Below are 19,615 nucleotides of genomic sequence, written 5' to 3' on the forward strand. Positions count from 1 at the left end.
TGTAAATCAAAATTTAAAAAACCCTAACCAACAGAGCCCTCTATATGGATGTAAGCATGAGAAAATGCAGTATCAAGTTTGTCACTTTGGCGGCAATTTAATATTGGCATCAACGTAGGAAGCTTATGAAATGAACTTATAAACAATATTCTTAAAAAATGGCTGTCTGTGATCAGCCAGCAGACAGTCATTGGGTTTTAGCAATTAATCAGTAACGAGGGGAAAAGGATTAAAGTATAAAGTTGTTGCAAAGCAGGTAAAATAAAAATTATGGGTTTAGGTTTAAGAGAAGGAAATGTTCCCAGGCACAAAGATCAGAACAGGGCAGCAGAAACTGCACAAAGACGGAAAGTCTTAATGCAAAACAGGTGTAATGATTAACTAACAAGAGACTGCAGAACAGGTCAAGAAAATAAAGAGACCCAACATGCAGTCAAGTTTTTTTTGTTTTGTTTTTTTTTTTTGCTGTTCAAACTGCAAAAGTACTAAATTGAGATTAAAGAATACTGTTTTAAAGAAGAACAGAGATATTTATTTGTTTAAAGACCTTTCTGTATTTAGCTACTTTTTTATCAATGGTTGCGATCACGTATGAGATAGATAGATAGATAGATAGATAGATAGATAGATAGATAGATAGATAGATAGATAGATAGATAGATAGATAGATAGATAGATAGATAGATAGATAGATAGATAGATAGATAGATAGATAGATATTTGGATGAATTACCCACATAAATCCGCGTCACCTGCGGAGCCCACCTTCCCGCAGAATAAAACTCCACATGGATTGGCTCTTTTCTCTGTAATTTTCCAGCATTCCCGCAAAATGGGCTCCGCCATTGGTTGGAGAGACGTCAGTCAGACGTCTTTGCGCACTCTGATTGGTGCGCCCCACCTCTCTCTGAGTCGGAGCCGCAGAACGCCAGCCATTCTGCGTGAATCGCCGTGTGATTGATGCGGGCCGGTGTGTTATAACCACATCCCTGTTGAGTCGTTGGCTGCATCACACGGCTGTCATGCTTATGTTAAAGGTGGCCTGTGGAAACATTCCGACCAGCTAACGCGGCTCGGACCCCCGCGTCGCGTGCACGGAGCTCTCGCGACCAGCTGTGCGTCGCGGCGCTGCCTCGCGGGTGAGCGACGGCAGGAGGATGGCACAGCGTTGGACCGTCAGTTTGTGTTCGTCCTCGGTGTTTTATTAAGGGCTTAATTAGCTCATAACTAACGTTTACGGCCGACTGGCGTGGAAACGACGTTAAGCGCGTCCGCCGTGATTATGGAAACTGAGTCCAGGTAAGCGTTTGCGATTTTTTTTGTTCATTATTATTATTTTTATTTCTTTAAGGTTTTATTTTTCAAAGGAAATGTCAGTATTGTGTCAAGGAGGCCCGCAGCCTCTCAATTCAAAAACAGACGGAACTAAATTCAGATTGGTGACTCATTTCGGCCCGTGTTTATTCCTGGTTCTGTCTGCTCCATTTATCTCAGTGAAACATGTCATTGTTGCAGCATGCCAACAGGGATGCGGCCCATTCATTTGCTCATAAACCGTATTTCTTCACGCAGCAGCGTGTGTGGCTATGTAGATGCAGCTTTTCATTAACGTCCCGTCCTCATTTCATGTGTTACACAATCGTGTTGATGTTGTTGTTAGAAACTGGGGATTTTCGGAGCCACGGAGTAGCCATGATGGGTCTGTCATTTTAACCACAGATGTGGATCCAGCCGTATTATGATTCAGCTGCAGAGCATGCACGCAGGCCCATCGGTCCCAGGCAGCACACAGCATTAGACCGGGATAACGAGTTGTCGTGTCCAAACAGATCTGTCAATAAGATCACTGGCTCTTAAGTTTAAACCCAAAGCACGAGTCATGCTCAGCTCTCATAGTGGCGGAGATCACCCTAATAAGCGTCTAACCATGAAAACTGATGCAACAATTTCCACACTTTTTTTTTTTTTATCCAAGTACATTTATCCAGTACTTCTAAACTGAAATTATGCTACTTCAACAGCTTAAAATGCTCAGAAAAAACACAAATGAGGCATAAGATTATGGCTACCTGCTTGATAGTGTATTAGTTCTCCTTTTTGGTGCAAACACAGCCCTGATCTGTTGACTAGACCCTTGAAGGTATCATTGAAGGTCTGGGTCCAAGTCGTGTGGACCCAGACCACACGACTTGGTGTGGTCTGGGTCCACACCAAGTCGGACCCAGACTTTGTGTGGACCCAAGTCTGGGTCATCTCAAATCCTGTGAGATGACACAGGATTTTGTGTCATCTCACAAAATCCTGAAAGTTTGTGAGATGACACTTGCGTTGATCACAATTGTTTTGCACATCCTGGATGCTCAATTGGGTTGAGATCAGTGAAGTGTTGAGGCCAAGTCAGCGGGTCAATATGTTACTCCCCTCACATCATTCCTGAACATTTTTGCTTGGTGGTATGGCAACACCAGTCAAACATCGCTCTCTACGTACATCAATGAGGCTTGGTGCACCACTCGCCAGTTCACCATTGTCCCTCCCTTGGACAAAATAATAAATACGGTCCAGATCCACAAGAACTGTGGATCTGGAGCATGCCGAGTTGCCATCACTCATCTCTTGTCAAACTCATAAAAATCCTTTTGGTCCTCCATTTTTCCCTTCCTGTCAGAAATCTCCAAAGCACAAACAAGTGCCACCATGAAGAGATAATCTGTGATTTATTTCACCCATAAATAAGTTAAATTTAGCCCGTTGTTTAAGTGTGGTAACTCAACCGAGATAAAATATAAATTCTCACTTTTCAGATCATTTTGCTCATCTGGTTTGTTCTTTCATGTTATAAATTCAGTTATTAGGACACAAAACATTAAATTCATGTAACAATTTTCTCAGCAACAATTTACTTGACAATTTCTAACTGTTACTAATTTAACATATTCATAACACAGCTCCTCTGAAATATAAGTTTATACTTTACCTACTGGTAAAGGAAGGTCAGAGAGAATAGTCACTGACTGAGGCAACGTTTTAAGTTAAACTTTAACTAAAATCTCTTGGAATAATTTCTTACCTCAAAAAGCAGATCATATTGTTTGAGTTTAACCAGTGTTGAATATTAAATGGAAGTTTATAACAAATAGTATGTCAGTTCTTCACTGACATTATGATGACAATATATTTGCTCTATATTGTGCAATTCTAACATAAGTAGACACATTTTAATTAAGATTTTGCTCATGTGGTTTAAGCTTCAAAAAACAATGAACATAACTATTTGAAAGTCAGTATGCAAAATTTAAATCATTTTAATGTTTAGGATTACCCTTTGAAGTAAATTTTTTTACAGTGCTTATATAGCTGAAGGAAGTGAAGTGTTTGATAAACTCTCTCCCTTATCTATGTATTTTATAACTCATCAGGAATAATTGTGCTATTCTGACCCTTAACCAGGTGGATCCTTTAAATATGCTAAACTTAAGAGATAAATGGAAACGGTAGCGATCTAAACTGGGAGCCAGAAAGTCAAATGACTTCACATTTATAGATCTATTCCAAACACATATAATTTTAACTCTGCATGTGCAATAAATGGTGGGGAAGGGATTTTTCTTTGGGGCTTTGATGCTGGAGGATTATATCTGACTTGTCATAAAATGAAAGAGCTTCCTCAAGCACTTTTCTAGGAAGGGAAGTTATTCAATGATTTCATGAACCCTGTTATTTTTAAATAAGACCTTTTATGCAGCATTTTGCATCAGCTCTAAGGTCACAATATACTGTTCTCTTCATATCTTTGTAAAACTTTAAGGCTTATCTGCATAATCGACTTTCAGTGCAAAACTTGCACATTTCACCATCAAGAAAGCAGATATCAGATTCTCACTTTATATGGTGACCTTCTTTTTGAGTAGTGATAATTCGAAAACCTATTCTTTATCAGATTCCACAATCGTGCATGAACAAAAGAAAACCGTGCCACGCAACCACACTCCATCTTCCCCTCTGCTGCTGCGCTACCTGTGTTGGAGGGATGTGCTAATCTGAACAGAACCAGGCGTAACGTCTACATACATTTGTTTTCCTGCTGCTGTCCAACTTCATTACCGTCTGCGTCTGTTTTCAGTTGCGCTCACAGGAACGGTTGCATCAAACATGGGTCTCATATTTGGCTCGTAGCATTGAAAGACTGATGAGGATGAAGGATGAAGTTTCTGAGGATTAAATCATAGCTACAACATTGTATGATATGTCCAGATGAACAGCAGAGGTAGAGGCAAAAGTATTCATTCCCTCTGAATATTTCCAAATGTACAAGCTGTGTCATGTTTTATTGTGATGGAGAAACAAAAAATAGTGTTTACTAGAAAAGTAGAAGGAAAACTATACATATTTATTTTTGAAAATCACTTTAAAAATCTGAAAAGTGTGGTCGTAAGTGGAGCATTACAGCTTTGGCCATGTTGCTGCTCAAACAGAGGGAACACAAGTCAGAACCACACAGTCTGTTTCTAGACCTGCAGAAAGAGGAAAAACTAAACCAAGAAACCACAGCAGCAAACGACACACTCATACATAACAATGACAATTGAAACATTACTGTAAAATATAAGGTACAAGTTGATACAAAATGTATTCAGTGTCGTTGCTCATGTTTTCTAACTGTTCGGTGCTGATTTATGACTGCAGCTTGTGACAACTGGCAGCTGCTGCTGTGTGTTGAAGACTTTCTGTCAATGTTATGTCAGCTGCCTCTGCCTGGGGTCATCAATTAAGCTTTGGTGTTTCTCCTTTAATTAGCTTATTGGTATTATCCAATAGGATTCAAGAAGTATTGAACAGCTTCTTTCCTCATTTCTTTTAGCATTGAATGAACATAAAAATTTTAACTAGACACTTTGTTTCCATTGATTATCAATCCTTGTTTATCAGTGAACAAAAACTGAACCAGCATCATGTTTAGTAGATACATAAAAAACTGTATCATTTCCTGCCTGTGTATTCTGGATCTTCAATGGCCAAACTGCCCTCAGATGAACTCGTGCTCCTGTGTGTGAAGGAGTCAACTCATGTCTCTTGTGTTTCCAAACTCTGTAAATTCATTTCTTCAGAATTTTTGCATTGGTTTATAAAAAATAAAAAAAAAACGCTTTTTGACATATTTCCCTCCACACATTACAATAAATAAAATTCAACAATATTTAATGAAATATTGAATCATTATTGTTTTAATAAGTTAATATTTTGCAGCCTAACTTTACATGAGCAGACTAAAATCACCAGAATCTTTAAATAATAAACCAGTTCTTGACCTGTACTATTGTAAAATCAGTGATGAATGCCATGAAGAGCTGCTCTGCAGAAACATCCACACAAAAAGTGAATGTTAGGACAAAAACATGGCTTAATTATACTATTTATGTAAAGTCAGGAAGTCAATGCGTGGCTGCTTTGTTGCTGGCCGGCCTGTGTGTGTGCAGCTCTGCTCTTCGTCTGCTTTGCTGACACATGGAAACAGGCAGCAGCTTGATGACCTGGCTGCTGTAGTGGAAGCATCACCTGTTAGGCTCATTGTTCTCTCAGCCTGTAGATTTGTAACTGGATCCAACCGAGTGTAAAATCTGCCAGATACGAGGGCATAGATGTGCTACTTTGTGTTGTGCTATGCTGCTAATTTTAACGTCTTTATTGATATTCATTCATCGGATGCAAAGTAGTTTAACATTCTCCTTGGTTAAGCCTCATTGACTAGAAATAAGAGAAATCTCATCAGACCTGTGATGTTGTATGCATGTGTTTTCTAAAAAAAAGTGGAAACAAGCTTGGCTTCTATACAGAGAGTAAGACGTTTTAGTATCATTCATTAAGTTAATCTAAAGTTGACTGGTCTTATCAATCAACTAAGTTAATTAAAAAGCCACCATGTCCTTAAAAACTTGAGTTTATTATTGTGTCAAGAGGGTAGATCATGGAGGGTTACATTTTTCATAATATGTCAAATTTAAACGAAGAAGCGCATCAGTATATTTTAGCAATTTCTTGAGGTGTGCAATTCCTGCTTTTCTTGCTTCCTTTCAAACATCTCCCACTACTGAATGTTTTGCTTGGTAGTCCTAGATCCTACAGCCTCTTTTTGTGAGGCCAAAAACTATTTTTATTTGTAGTGTAGAATCATTTTTCCAGTTCTGATTCATGGTTTCTGTGATGGAAATTCAGTTGCTGCAGGTCGTGATGGTTCTTCTGACATAAAAGTTACACCATTCACAACATTCCATTTCTGGAAAATCATAGAAACATACGGCTGCATGAAAAGTGTCTTTTTTGACTTGTATTGCATCAACACAAGAACTTTGCTTTAGACGAACCAGAGAATAAAAAAAAATCTGCTGCAGGACATGAGCATGTGAAAATGCATAAATCGTAGAGTTGTGCAGGCTGCGCTGTTGAAGGGTGTATAGAGGGTAGCTTGTTGTTGCCAAAAAAATGATGCTGGATTATGTCCTTTGGTAGTTGATGTACAGATGCCTGAATATTAATAGAACTCTATCAGCACAGAGTCTGATGCATCATTGAGCTGCATATGAAGCATCGATTAGACTGTTTACATCTTGTATCAAAAAAAGAAAGTATACCCACCCTTGTTTTTCCCTCAATCTGTTTTTACCTTGTTGTTCTGCACAGTCTTGTAGGTTTCATGCATTAACGAAGAATACTAATATTTTCCTCCTTTAATAACTGTTTTTCTGTGTTTAGATCAGCCTCGTTTCTGTTTTACATTAGTTCTTCTTAGCGTTTCTAGTTATGTTTATTTCCTGTTGCTAGTAAAAATATGATGAGACCCTGATTTATATTTTTTAAGTAACTGGACACTAGGAGGAGGATTGTTATATATTTTGCTACCAGACATGGTGAGGTGGACTGTAAAACAGGTAAAACTCCGGTGTGGCATCTTGGACAAAAAAAAACCAAACATCTCAAAATTGAGACTAAATAAGATTAAGACTTAGAAAAAAAACCTCCAAACTTTGCTTCTTCCAATATTTTTGGAAAAAGAGGGAATATGCTGAAATACATCTCAGTTTTACTGTAAAACAGGCTCTGGATGATCTAGAGAAACTGTGCAAATCAGATCCCTCAATCTGAATCCTCAGCCTGGGAAAATGTTTATAGGAGAACCTTCTTGTCCTGGATTGGTGGAAAAATGCATCAACTGCTGGTACCACTAATTAAGCCAGTGATTATGTATTGCCATTTACTACATGCTTTCAAATGGGATTTTGTTTTCTCCCTTTTATAAAATACAGTCAAATTACAGGTTGTTTTTTAGACATGTTTCAGTATAAAATTATCCTTCTACGATTAAAATATGGATTATTTTTGAAGGTCTTCATCAGTAATATAAAAAAAAACTGGTCCAAGTCTGTGCATTAGCAACAAAAGAGTGTTTCTATTACATATTATATATGTTTTTTTTTCTCCCTTACCCATAAAATTTTCATGTGGAAGGAAGGAACTGCTCTTTGACGAAGCTACTTTCCATCTCAGTCGGAAACATGTTAAGCTTTTTGCTACATTTGTCTTTGGACCATTTTACTCTTTTATGCATGCATATGATATATGTATGCATTAGAGGTGTGCCGATCGATCGGCCACCAATCATAATCGGCCGATTTCCGTGAAAAAGTGAATGATCGGTGATCGCCGATCACGGTCTCTTGTTGCCGATACCGATCACCTGCATCTCATTTCGCAGCCTGCCAGCTGGTCTCCTCTTTCCTTCACTCTGCGCAAACTCGCAGCAACAAATCCTAAAAGATGTGGAACTATAACGCACTGAGTAAATGGGGAAGTTTGCGTGTTGCGGCGGAAAATTGAAGCACGTCAAAATGCATCAACACAACGAAGCTAATATGGCATAAAAACAAGTGACGGAGTTTGGCTACATCGAGGCTCACTGCAGTAAAAAAGACATATGGAGGATCAGATAGCAGGTAAAGCAGCGCACAGCTACAAACACTCACCCGGATTAGCATGACGGTCAGAAAGCTAAACAAATAACCCGCAAAATTATTTAAGTCTTCGAGCTGCGATGTAAGACGCTGGTTCTGCTCTCGCTGTTGATCCGCTGCTACGCTCTACAGGTAGTAATATTTCACAGACGGAGCGCCGCTTCTGCTCCACCTGGTAGTGACTCTCACACCGAACCTCTGCTTAAAGCTGCAGCATCTAACCTAAAAAAACACATTTTACATGCGTATTAAAACTTTCGCTGTCCTAACATGAGACAGATAATCTCTAAAAAAATAATCGATCTCCTCCCTGTTCTGCATAATTACTCCGCTCAGTCAGAAACGGCCACTCAGAGCTAGCAGTAATCAGCTAGCCGCCATCCTATCAAGAAGTTTTCATTCAGTAACTCTGGATTGTTTATTGTATTGGATCCTGTATTTGCCTTTGAATGTTAAGTTTTATACTTAAATTTTGTGGCAATGTTGAGGGGTTTTATTTTGGCTCTTTGCATTATTTAGCCTCTTCAGAGCCTTCATATGTTATCAGTCTGTTAAAGATGGTATTACCAATAGCAGTACAATTTGCAGAATGCCTGTTTTGTTTTCTTCTTGGAAAAAGTTATTAAAAACAAGTTTTTGTCTAAATTAAGGTGAATTCATGGTTCCTTTTTCCACATAATGTAACCGGTAGTGCTTATGATTTAAAAAATAATAATTATGTGATCGGTATCAGTGATCGGCCCTCATGGGTGATCGGAATCGGCAGGAAAAAACCTGATCGGCACATCTCTAATATGCATGCTTTATGTAGTATTTAGTCAATCACACCATTTGTATGTTAAATGTGGGTGGAAGGCAGAGATCACTGAGCTGCAGTAATAGAAAAACACCTCCCTCCTTTACAATGGTGCTCTTTGAGCAGCATGGAGCCGCAGCAGTCACAAGGATAGTAGAGCAGCTGAATGCCGGGACAGTGTGACTAGTCCAACATGAGATCATGAATCTGAACCACAGCAAGGTTAGCAGCTTCAGATTTAAACAAAAAAAGGAAAGATGGCCCTGAAGGGAAGACATGCGCACACCGTACAGATTGGGTCTCTTTGGAAACTGAGTCCTGCTCAGATTTGTACGTGTTCCTTGAATTATCTAGATCTTTATTGTTTCTGTCATAACAAGATCTTCATGGGATTCAAGGCTGGAAAAGCCTAATCAATATGTTTTTGCCAATGTTGTGAAGGGATCCAGGCATCAGCTGTTTGTCAGCCTTCCAGTAGTCACTGCCTGAGGCTGGAGAAACCCACAGTAATCATACAACCAGACATCCTGCATCGAGGTTTACCTGAAAAGAAGGGAATGTTTTTCAAGATCTGGATATTTTCTGCAAGGTTCATTCAAAATAAATAAATATTTAATTATTGAAAACAATGTGGCTGTGACTTGCTGTTGTGTAGACTGACATTCTTAATTTATTCTAACTGTAAAAGGGCCTTAAGCAGCGTATATGGTCATTTATTATTTATGTTCTCACCAACTGCAACACCCTGTGTGAGAAAGAGAGAGCAGTGGGCGTTACACAGCTCTGCTGGGAAACAGGATTTTATAATTTTTCATAAATGATTATTGTATTTTCTGGACTATAAGCCACTACTTTCCCCCCACGCTTTGAACCATGAGGCTTATAGCCCCGAGCGGTTTTTCTGTGGATTTTTCTTCAACCACCAGGGGGCGCTTTAGCAGGAAGCTAATCATTGGAACTCAAAGAATTGGACATCAAAGAACGCGCTAATTTTCATTTAGAACAAGCACATGCTAGCAGCAGGCACGACGGAGAAATGTTTTCAAACTCATTATGGAAACCAGACGAAGAAGTTCATAGGATGCAGCGTTTAAGTTGAAGGTTATCGATCAGATCGGAAGCTCGGCGTGAACAAATCCGTGGTTCGACGGAGACGGAGGGCTGCGTCTTTAACAAATCCAGCAGATTTATTGTGAAAAACCGAGAGTGGCGGAGATATCAGCGGCTCATATATGTACGTTTCCAGTTTTTTTTTTTTTTTTGTAGATGCGCTCTATTGTCCGGAAAATACGGTAGTTTATATTTGAGCTGTGATTAACGTCTTACACTAGCATTTACAATGATTAACTAATACTGTTGACTTCATGACTGAATCAGTCTAAGTGTGCATTTCCTGTCTTACTCCATTTATCCATTAAGATTTCCCAATCAAACATCATCTGTAACAGACAGAAGTGTACTCTTTATAAGGATTAAATACTCCAACTTCCTGTTGATATGTTCAGCTTCCTGTTATCTGCTTAAGTATAACTCTCTCTCTTAGTCTGAATGAGCTTGGTAGGTCTTAGAAATGGTCCGTTCACTTTTCAGAAAGTATAATTAGAATCAGCTATTTTTACACTTTACATGCCATAAAAAAATCTTGACTGTCGGCGCATGGCTTGGTGCATGTCTGCATTTTAATCCGCCTTAAAGTCTCACACTGCCTACAGTAACTGTCTAAAGTGGAAATCAGAAGCTGAGACTTGTACATGAGATTAAAAAATGTTAAAATAAGCAGCCAGCAACATTTCCTGAAGTCGGTACTTCAGAATGATCCTTTTATTCCTTTGTATCCACCCTCAAAAACAGAGACTAGCATCTGCTGGTGTCTAAAGTTCAGCGTTGCGTTTTTCATCTTACTTCCTACAGTCGGTTGGCGAACTTGTGATCAACAGGATGGGGACAGAATGCCTGAGGTTCCCCAGCTGTCGCAATTTTATGACGAAAACTCAATGTGCTTTTTAACAGGCAGTCTTTATTGGCTGTAACCTGATTTAGTTTATATTGGTAGATTATGGTTCTACCTAAATGATGGTGTTTGTGATTCCCTTTAAAAGAGGCTCTTTTTACAAACACAGCTGGTTTTATTGAATCGTTAATGGTTGTTTTGTTCAGGCTGGTTGCAGTGGATGAATGTAATCATTGTGTCTTTCCCATGCAGTCCTCGGATAGTTATTACGCTCCTGTCCTCGCCTTGCCTCTCCTACATGCTGTGTATCTGCTGTACCTTATTGAGTTTTGTACTTTATGTGAGATTAAGAGGATTTCCTTCAGTCTTGTTGCCGGCGTCAGGTCTCTGTTGCACTCTTGAAGTTTTCTAATAAAAAGACAGTTTGATGAGGCATCTATCTTTGTAAAGTTTTGGGGGTTTTTCTCGGTGTTAAGTTTCTATGTCATTTTAAGTTAATTGAGTCTCCTGTCTACCCCTTGATTGTCCCTCGTTTCCCTTGATTACCTTCCCTGCGTATTTATACCCACCTGTGTCTCTTGTTCTGTCAGATCCTTGTCTTACTGTTGTCGTGCTTTTGTGACTCCTCACCAGATGCTACCAGTGTCAAAGCTTTGCTTTTGCTAACCTATGCTGTCTGGATTTCTTGTGCTCTGCTGATTTGCCATTAAACCATCATTCTCCTCCATACCTGCGTCCTGCTGTGTCCATCCTCACCACTTCAAACCCCAACTCATGACAATCTCACCATTTTTGGATTAGCTGACTTTAACTGGCCTGTATTTGTGTCGAAGTTGTGCTGCATCAAAATCATCTACATCTTTAGAGAAACATTTTTCTGCAGATCAACTATTTCTGTTCCTCATTCAGCTTGTATGGAAATTGCAGTACTAGATAATCTGCAACATGATAGGTTAGCAAAAGGCAAAAAAAAGGAGTATATACATGTTGCGTTTTTGTTTTTTTACATTTATTCATTCATTTTGTGTTATTTTGGAGAAGAAAGTCGTTTCTACATGTAATGTTACATAATGTAACAATTACTGTGAGTCAATTAATTGGATAAAGAAATTGCCACATTCAACAGATGTTTCATTTAGCCTTTTTTTTAAATTAAAATAACATTCTCTTAGTGAACATTGAATCATTTGTAGCAAAGGATGCATTTCTGCTTGACTTTATATCAATAAAGTTTAGGGCTGATCTGTTGATTATTTTGTGGATTAACTGATTGATAGCAAAAGGTGCTTAATAGGAGTTTACAGAATTTGAACCAGATGAGACTAAAACTGCCACTTGATCAGTTCAGAATCAAACATAATTACAGACAAAGGTTTTTTGTCTTAATTACGAATTTTATGTGTGTGTGTGTGTGTGTGTGTGTGTGTGTGTGTGTGTATATATACACTGCTCAAAAAAATAAAGGGAACACTTAAACAACACAATATAACTCCAAGTAAATCAAACTTCTGTGAAATCAAACTGTCCACTTAGGAAGCAACACTGATTGACAATGGGGACCCTCGTCGGGTCAATCAGTGTTGCTTCCTAAGTGGACAGTTTGATTTCACAGAAGTTTGATTTACTTGGAGTTATATTGTGTTGTTTAAGTGTTCCCTTTATTTTTTTGAGCAGTGTGTATATATATATAAACACATAGAGAGAGTAAAGTTTTGTTCTGAAAATGTTGTTCTTTCAGCCAATGCCCACTTTTGGGTCTGTATACTCTAGTGAACAATTAATCAATTACTAAATTAATCTCATTAATTGTTTCAGTTCTAAATGTAATGTTGATATTTAGATCATTTTAAAAATCACATCTTTGCATAGCAAGATGTGAGCTTTGGTGATTTTTCCCTATTTTGAGGACAGTGAAGTGAATGAAACATTCTTGGTATTTCTTGTCTCATTTCAAGATTATTATGCTCATTTTTAAAGAAATGGTTATTAATTAAAAAGCAGAAAATAATGACATCTCTGATAAAATATCGTTGTACGTCATTACCTGTCATGTTAAATATCTGTTTGTACGTTGAGTTTTTTTGTTTTTTTTTCTGTCTCCGTGACAGGTTTAAGGATTTCTGATCAGATTGGCCCTCCAGCCGCCCAATCAGGCGACAGCCAGGCTCAGTGAGGAGGGAGACCAGCGCCAGAGACCCCCTTACTGCACCCACACTGTGTCGCTGCTCACACTCCATCCTCAGCACCATGTCCATCCCCAGCAGCAGCCCAGAAAGGGAGAGCTCCGCTGGCGTCCAGCTGGAGTGCCCCTCGTCTCCTCCTGGTTTGGACGCGGACCCCCCATCAACAGGCAGCCCAGTGCTCAGCCCAGACTCTTCCTCCCATGATGCAGTGCTGTCGGCGCCCGCAGCCTCTCCTGCGGACTCTGAGAATCTGAGTCCAGATGAACTGGAGCTGCTGGCCAAACTGGAGGAGCAGAACAGGTAAAGGCTGAGCTAACAACTTAAATTCACATGTATAGAATGAAGTTCCTGTCTGATTGTGGACTGGAAGTTAATTTGTAATGATCACTGCAAGAGATCAAACAATGGAGTTTGTTTAATTTTCAAACTGAAGAACAAAATACTTCCCTGTTGACACAGTTCTGTTTTCTGTTTCTAATACAGTTTGAGAGTCATATGTACACTGCAAGAAAGTCTTACCAAGTATTTTTCCTTTTTGTTTTTAAGCACAATGACTTAAAATAAGACAAAATTAACTTAAAAGTTAACTTTTTAGCAAGATGTAGGAGCTTTATTCAAGTCGGTAATTAATTAATATTATACTTTTTATCAATATTAAGGAATTATCAACTTAAAATATGCTCCTATATGTTGCTGTGAAGCTACTCAGAGGCTAGTTTTGTCTTATTTCTAGAGTATTAATATATTTGCACTAGAAACTAGTCGAAAATTCTTGTTAAAATTGTTTTTGCAATGTTATGTAGAATCAGATCACTTGGTTTGTATAAAACCAGAAAAGGAATTACAGGGAGATGCATCGGTACCAGAAATGAACCATACAGCACTGGAAAAAATGAAGAGACCACTTAAAAGGATCAGTTTCTCTGATTTTACTCTTTATAGGTTTATGTGAGTAAAATGTTCTTTTATTCTATGAACTACTGACATGTCTCTGAAATTCCATTTAGTATTTATTTATAGAAAATGAGAAATGGTCAAAATAACGAAAAAGATGCAGTGCTTTCAGACCTCAAATAATGCAAATAAAAGTACACATTAATTTAGAAACGGCAACACTAATGTTTTAACTCGGGAAGAGTTCAGAAATCAGCATTTGGTGGAGTAACCAGGAGGTTTCAGTGGTTCAGTGCAGTGAGCTCTTCGTTTTTCCAGAGCCGTGTTACTGGAAGGTGATGGTATTAAAGGTCATGTTGCTGAGTCACAATAACAGCCCCATATATACTGACTGGCTCTGGACTCTGCCAGCTTTAATTGCAGCAGCTGCAACAAATGGCTATTTAACTTGCATTAAATGTGGCACTGAATTTATACTCAGATTAGCCTTTATTTAAGTCTGCAGCAGTGCAGTATGACTATAGTCCTTTGCATAAGTATTCACACCTGTTGAGATAGAAATAAGATCAAAACTGAACTTTTTGAGCCAGCATTCAAAACACCAACACTTCACCACTCTGAATATGCAAACTGAAACATGGCATGGCAGCATTATGATGATTGATGCTGCTGAAGACTTGAAATAAGAGCAGAGTTCCACCTTCCAACAGGACAACATCTCTAAACATTCAGGCAGCGCTACAGTTTAGATTAAAAAAATAATTGCGTATTAGAACGGCCCAGTCAAAGTACAGACCTTAATGCAATTGAGAATCTATTAAAAGGAACTGCAACATTTTTACTTTCTAGTCTCTCTAGTGTCAAGCTGATGGAGACATACCTCAAAAGTTTAAAATAATTACTCTCTGCGGTCAAATAGAAATGGATACCATACTTCCCAGATTAATTTGTTAACAAGGAAGTACTTTGTGTTGGTCTCCTCAATAAAATATACTTGAATTTATGCTGCAGGGTGTAGCCATGAGGGTTAGCCTCTTATTTGGTTGCCTTTATGAATAAAACCCAGGGATTTAACATTGAGGAATGTGCCATGGGAATCTGAGAGGACAGTAAAGTTAAAAAAAAAAAACAAAACAAATATAAACAGTTAGAGATGTGCCGATCAGGTTTTTTCCTGCCGATACTGATACCGATCACCCATGAGGGCCAATGACCGATACCGATCACATAATTATTATTATTTTTTATCATAAACACTACCGGTTACATTATGTGGAAAAAGTAACCATGAATTCACCTTAATTTAGACAAAAACTTGTTTTTAATAACTTTTTCCAAGAAAATAACAAAACAGGCATTCTGCAAATTGTACTGCTATCAATAATACTATCTTTAACAGACTGAAGAGGCTAAATAATGCAAAGAGCCAAAATAAAACTTCTCAACATTGCCAAAAAGATTCAAGTATAAAACTTAACATTCAAAGGCAAATACAGGATCCATTACAATAAACAATCCAGAGTTACTGAATGAAAACTTCCTGATAGCATGACGGCTAGATGATTACTGCTAGTTCTGAGTGGCTGTTTCTGACTGAGTAGAGTAATTATGCAGAGCATAAAGGAGATCGATTATTTTTTTTTTAGAGATTATGTCTCATGTTAGGACAGCGAAAGTTTTAAAACGTATGTAAAATGTATTTTTTTAGGTTAGATGCTGCAGCTTTAAGCAGAGGTTCGGTGTGAGAGTCACTACCAGGTGGAGCAGAAGCGGCGCTCCGTCTGAAATATTACTACCTGTAGCGCGTAGCAGCGGTTCAACAGCGAGAGCAGAACCAGCGTCTTACATCGCAGCTCGAAGACTTAAATAATTTTGCGGGTTATTTGTTTAGCTTTCTGACCGTCATGCTAATCCGGGTGAGTGTTTGTAGCTGTGCGCTGCTTTACCTGCTATCTGATCCTCCATATGTCTTTTTTACTGCAGTGAGCCTCGATGTAGCCAAACTCCGTCAAGTATGGCATTGTTTTTATGTCATATTAGCTTCTTGTGTTGATGCATTTTGACGTGCTTCAATTTTCCGCTGCAACACGCAAACGTCCCCATTCACTCAGTGCGTTATAGTTCCACATCGCTTAGGATTTGTTGCTGCGCGTTTGCGCAGAGTGAAGGAAAGAGGAGACCAGCTGCACAGACAGGCTACGAAATGAGATGCAGGTGATCGGTATCGGCAACAAGAGACAATGATCGCCGATCACCGATCATGCACTTTTTCATGGGAATTGGCCGATTATGATCGGTGGCCAATCGATCGGCAGACCTCTATAAACAGTATAATTACAAGAAAAAAAGAGCCCTTTCAGAACCTTATGACCAACTTTCCTATGAAAATGTCAGGGCCTAAAGGGATATTCACTCAATCACCTTTAATTTGATTTGAAAGGTGATATGAAAAAGGATTTGCATGATGTAGCAAAAGCTCTTGCTGAAGTAGAACAGTGCATTTGTGTCAAAAAAGTCAAAAAAATATGTTGAAAGATCAAAATTGTGGAACAAGTTCCCATTAATATGAGCCAATAGTCTTCTGTTGCTATTTAAGTCCTTCTTAAAAACATACTTTTTATAATATCTGTAGTCTTTTTAGTACGTCTTGTTCTGTTTTTAATGTTTTTACTTTATTATTGTCTCGGTTTTATCTGTTCCTACTGAACAGCAGTTTGGGTAAACATTTAGTTTTATGTGCTTTCTAAATAAAATGAACTGGACTTTGATTGGACTGGTTCCAGAAGAAACATTTGAAGTCCTAGAGGACATGGAGGGCAACTTGGGGATAACCTTTTTGGAAAAACTACTGATTGAGCGGATTATTACTGAAGAATATGTCTCCAAATCCAGCGTATATCTCTGACCTATAAGCCGAGACGCCATAATGATGAGCTTTCTGCAGTTTAAACTCAATGAAACATTTCTGAAGACGATCAAAGAAAAAAGCTAATCTTATTCAACCATGGCTACACGACTGAGGTTTTGGAGAAACAACACAGATCATACATGTTACACCGTAAAGAAACGGGGCGTTCACTTCCAGACTCCTTTTATTAAATTCCTAATCTAGTGGAAAATAGGGCTGCAGGTATTTAACAACGCAAAAGAGACGGAGGCTCAAGGCATGCAGGGAATCGTCGCTGGAGAGGATTCAGGGCAAACCTTTGGGGAAAGCATAAAGTAAAAAAACAGAGGAAAGTCAAAAATGTTACACTGAAAAGGCATTAAAACTCTCAAATCTCTAGCAAAAAATAAGATATTTCAATGACTGTTTGTGCTTTTTTTCTGCTTTGTTCTTGCTTACTTATGTCAATATTCTCTAGCATCTTCAATAAGACAAACTTGCTGATGGACGTTATCCTAAAGCTCATGAACTGATTGCATGCAGGTTGCTGGAGGCTGATTCTAAGTCGATGCGATCCATGAGCGGCTCGCGGCGCAACAGCGGCTCCTCGTTGGTGTCCAGCTCCTCTGCCTCCTCCAACCTGTCGCACTTGGAGGAAGATACCTGGATCTTATGGGGCCGAATTGTTAACGAGTGGGAGGAGTGGAGACGCAAGAAGGACAAGCTTCTGAAGGTGAGGTACACGTAGGCTTTAGATTTAAAAAATGTACATTATAGAGTTTGGATAATTGAGCCAAACACAAAAGAGGTTTTAAAAGGTTTATTAAAAATCTGGAACTGGTGGGAGTCGCACAAACATTCAGGAGGAAATGAAATGAAGATCTAGATGTTAGCAACTGAATAGATTAGTGAAACAAACCCAGACTAGCATTAACCTCTTAGATGATGCATCAGCTGCCCTTCCTGAACACATAAACCCTAAAATGAGAACATGCATTACATTTTCAGCTGGTGTGGTTCACTTTCACCAGCTGAAGGCGAACCACACCTTTTCTTAATTGGTTTATGTCAAACCAATTAAGAAAAAAGCCTTGCAAAAGAACAACTAAAGAAACTGACGTGAAAACATCAGAAGAAAACACTGAAAATGGTGTCAGATTTTAGTGTTATCGGTTCTCTTTTGTCTTTAGAAAATGTGTCAAATACTCAACAATAGCATCAGCACTGTGTTTATTCCCCTCATCATGGATAACAAATCCTGTTGATTTGGGAACATTTGGTCTTTATTTGTCAAAATTATCTGGGGGGAACCAAATATTTCATCCAGCTCTTTCTTAGTTGTAATATCACTGCGGTTTGTTTTATGATTTTGGGCACTGGCGTGTCTGGAAAATGTTTGTTGGAGTTATTTGTCATGACCTCTGTTTTGCAAAAGGCTTGCACAGCCAGCAGTCCTTCCTGTCCATCCTCTGTGTCGCATTCCCCTCTGCGTCCTCTGTCACATAAACCAAATTTACCCGTGGGAAGAAAAGATGGATGTGAGACGAGAGGAAAACGTATTGTCAGCAACATGGGAGATTGAAAAAGTCAAGGAAAAAAAATAAACCTAGAAAAGAGTGCATTTAGTAACTTATTCTGGTTAGATTTTTTTGTAAGTGCTGTTCTTTTTGTTGGCTTCTTAAAGTTTACTTTAAAGGCGGATTTCCTTCAACAGGTTAGTTTTGGTCTATGAGCCATGCAAATCATGTTTATTGCATTTTTTTTACACAGTCATTCCTGGATAATGAGATCTGGTCAGTTCTGTCCATTTTGAGCTCCTTTCAGAATGAGCTCTTTTACGGCCTATCACTTAAAATCCAAATGGCTGCTTCTGACCACATGGGTTGTACACTCGCACATGAAAATGGCTGCAAACATTTGCTCAAATATACAACTGCACATCTTTGAAAAGCAGAAGTTGAGCTTGTTAACTCAAGTCTTGTTAGTTGAGCTTCCTGCACAACTAACAAGAATGCAACAAATGGCGTCTGGATGGCAAGTCAACAACAAAACACCCGTCTTTTCCACCAGCCATTGGTCAGCGGTAAAACCAGCTGACCAAACCTGATGGAGCACTGCTGGGGTTGCTAGGTAACGGGCTGCGGTTGCTAGGTAACGGCACAGTTTCCGTAGAATGTGACTTAACAATCGGGTGGTTTTTGAAACCACTCATTTTCTAGACGCCAAAAAACATTAACTTATTTTAAGTGCCTCAGCTGTTTCTAGAGGCAGTTGTACAAAAAGTGCAAAAACATGCAAAATGTGAATCGTACACATGCGTCCCCTTTTAAATCTTTGATGGGTATTTACTCAGTTAGCATCGAATGAGTGTCTCACTTATGCATTTGCTTTCCAGGAGTTGATAAGGAAAGGTATCCCCCATCACTTCCGTGCCATCGTCTGGCAGCTGCTGGGCAACGCCACCGACATGCCGGTGAAGAACCAGTACTCTGAGCTGCTGAAGATGTCGTCTCCCTGCGAGAAGCTGATCCGCCGGGACATCGCCCGCACCTACCCGGAGCACGAGTTCTTCAAAGGCCAGGACAGCCTGGGGCAGGAAGTGCTCTTCAATGTCATGAAGGTGAGCGCTTCTGCTTCTCATCAGGGACTGAACTTCACTTTGATGGGTTTCACTTTTAGAAAAATGTCAAGACATTTATCCCTCCATGTTTGTTATTTTAATTCAACCACATTCATCATAAATCGATTGCAAACTCTCTGTAAAATCCTTTATTTACTTTATTTCTTTTGACAAACATCATTTGGCGTCACATTGAGGACTAGCCCTCTATGAATTAAGTCTTTTTGTGGTTGTAACGGCGTTCTTGTGCTCAAGATGTAACTGGTTTTGTACAGCAG

At 38.9% G+C, this 19,615-nt stretch overlaps 1 protein-coding gene across 2 annotated transcripts in view; it reads left to right on the forward strand.

Moving 5' to 3' along the window:
- The first annotated feature begins 921 nt into the window (after window positions 1-921).
- Window positions 922-19,615, forward strand: part of evi5l (ecotropic viral integration site 5 like) — a 46,457-nt gene continuing 27,763 nt past the window's right edge. For both annotated transcript variants that reach the window (XM_008414323.3, XM_008414333.3), the window contains exons 1-4: window positions 922-1,299; window positions 12,862-13,236; window positions 17,261-17,450; window positions 19,113-19,337. In XM_008414323.3, coding sequence (XP_008412545.2) covers window positions 13,001-13,236; window positions 17,261-17,450; window positions 19,113-19,337 — 651 coding nt within the window. In that variant the 5' untranslated portion in view covers window positions 922-1,299; window positions 12,862-13,000. The remainder of the gene's footprint in view (window positions 1,300-12,861; window positions 13,237-17,260; window positions 17,451-19,112; window positions 19,338-19,615) is intronic.

This window comes from Poecilia reticulata, chromosome 1 (genome assembly GCF_904066995.2).
Source record: "Poecilia reticulata chromosome 1, P_reticulata-male-v2, whole genome shotgun sequence".
In the NCBI taxonomy this organism is placed as follows: domain Eukaryota; kingdom Metazoa; phylum Chordata; class Actinopteri; order Cyprinodontiformes; family Poeciliidae; genus Poecilia; species Poecilia reticulata.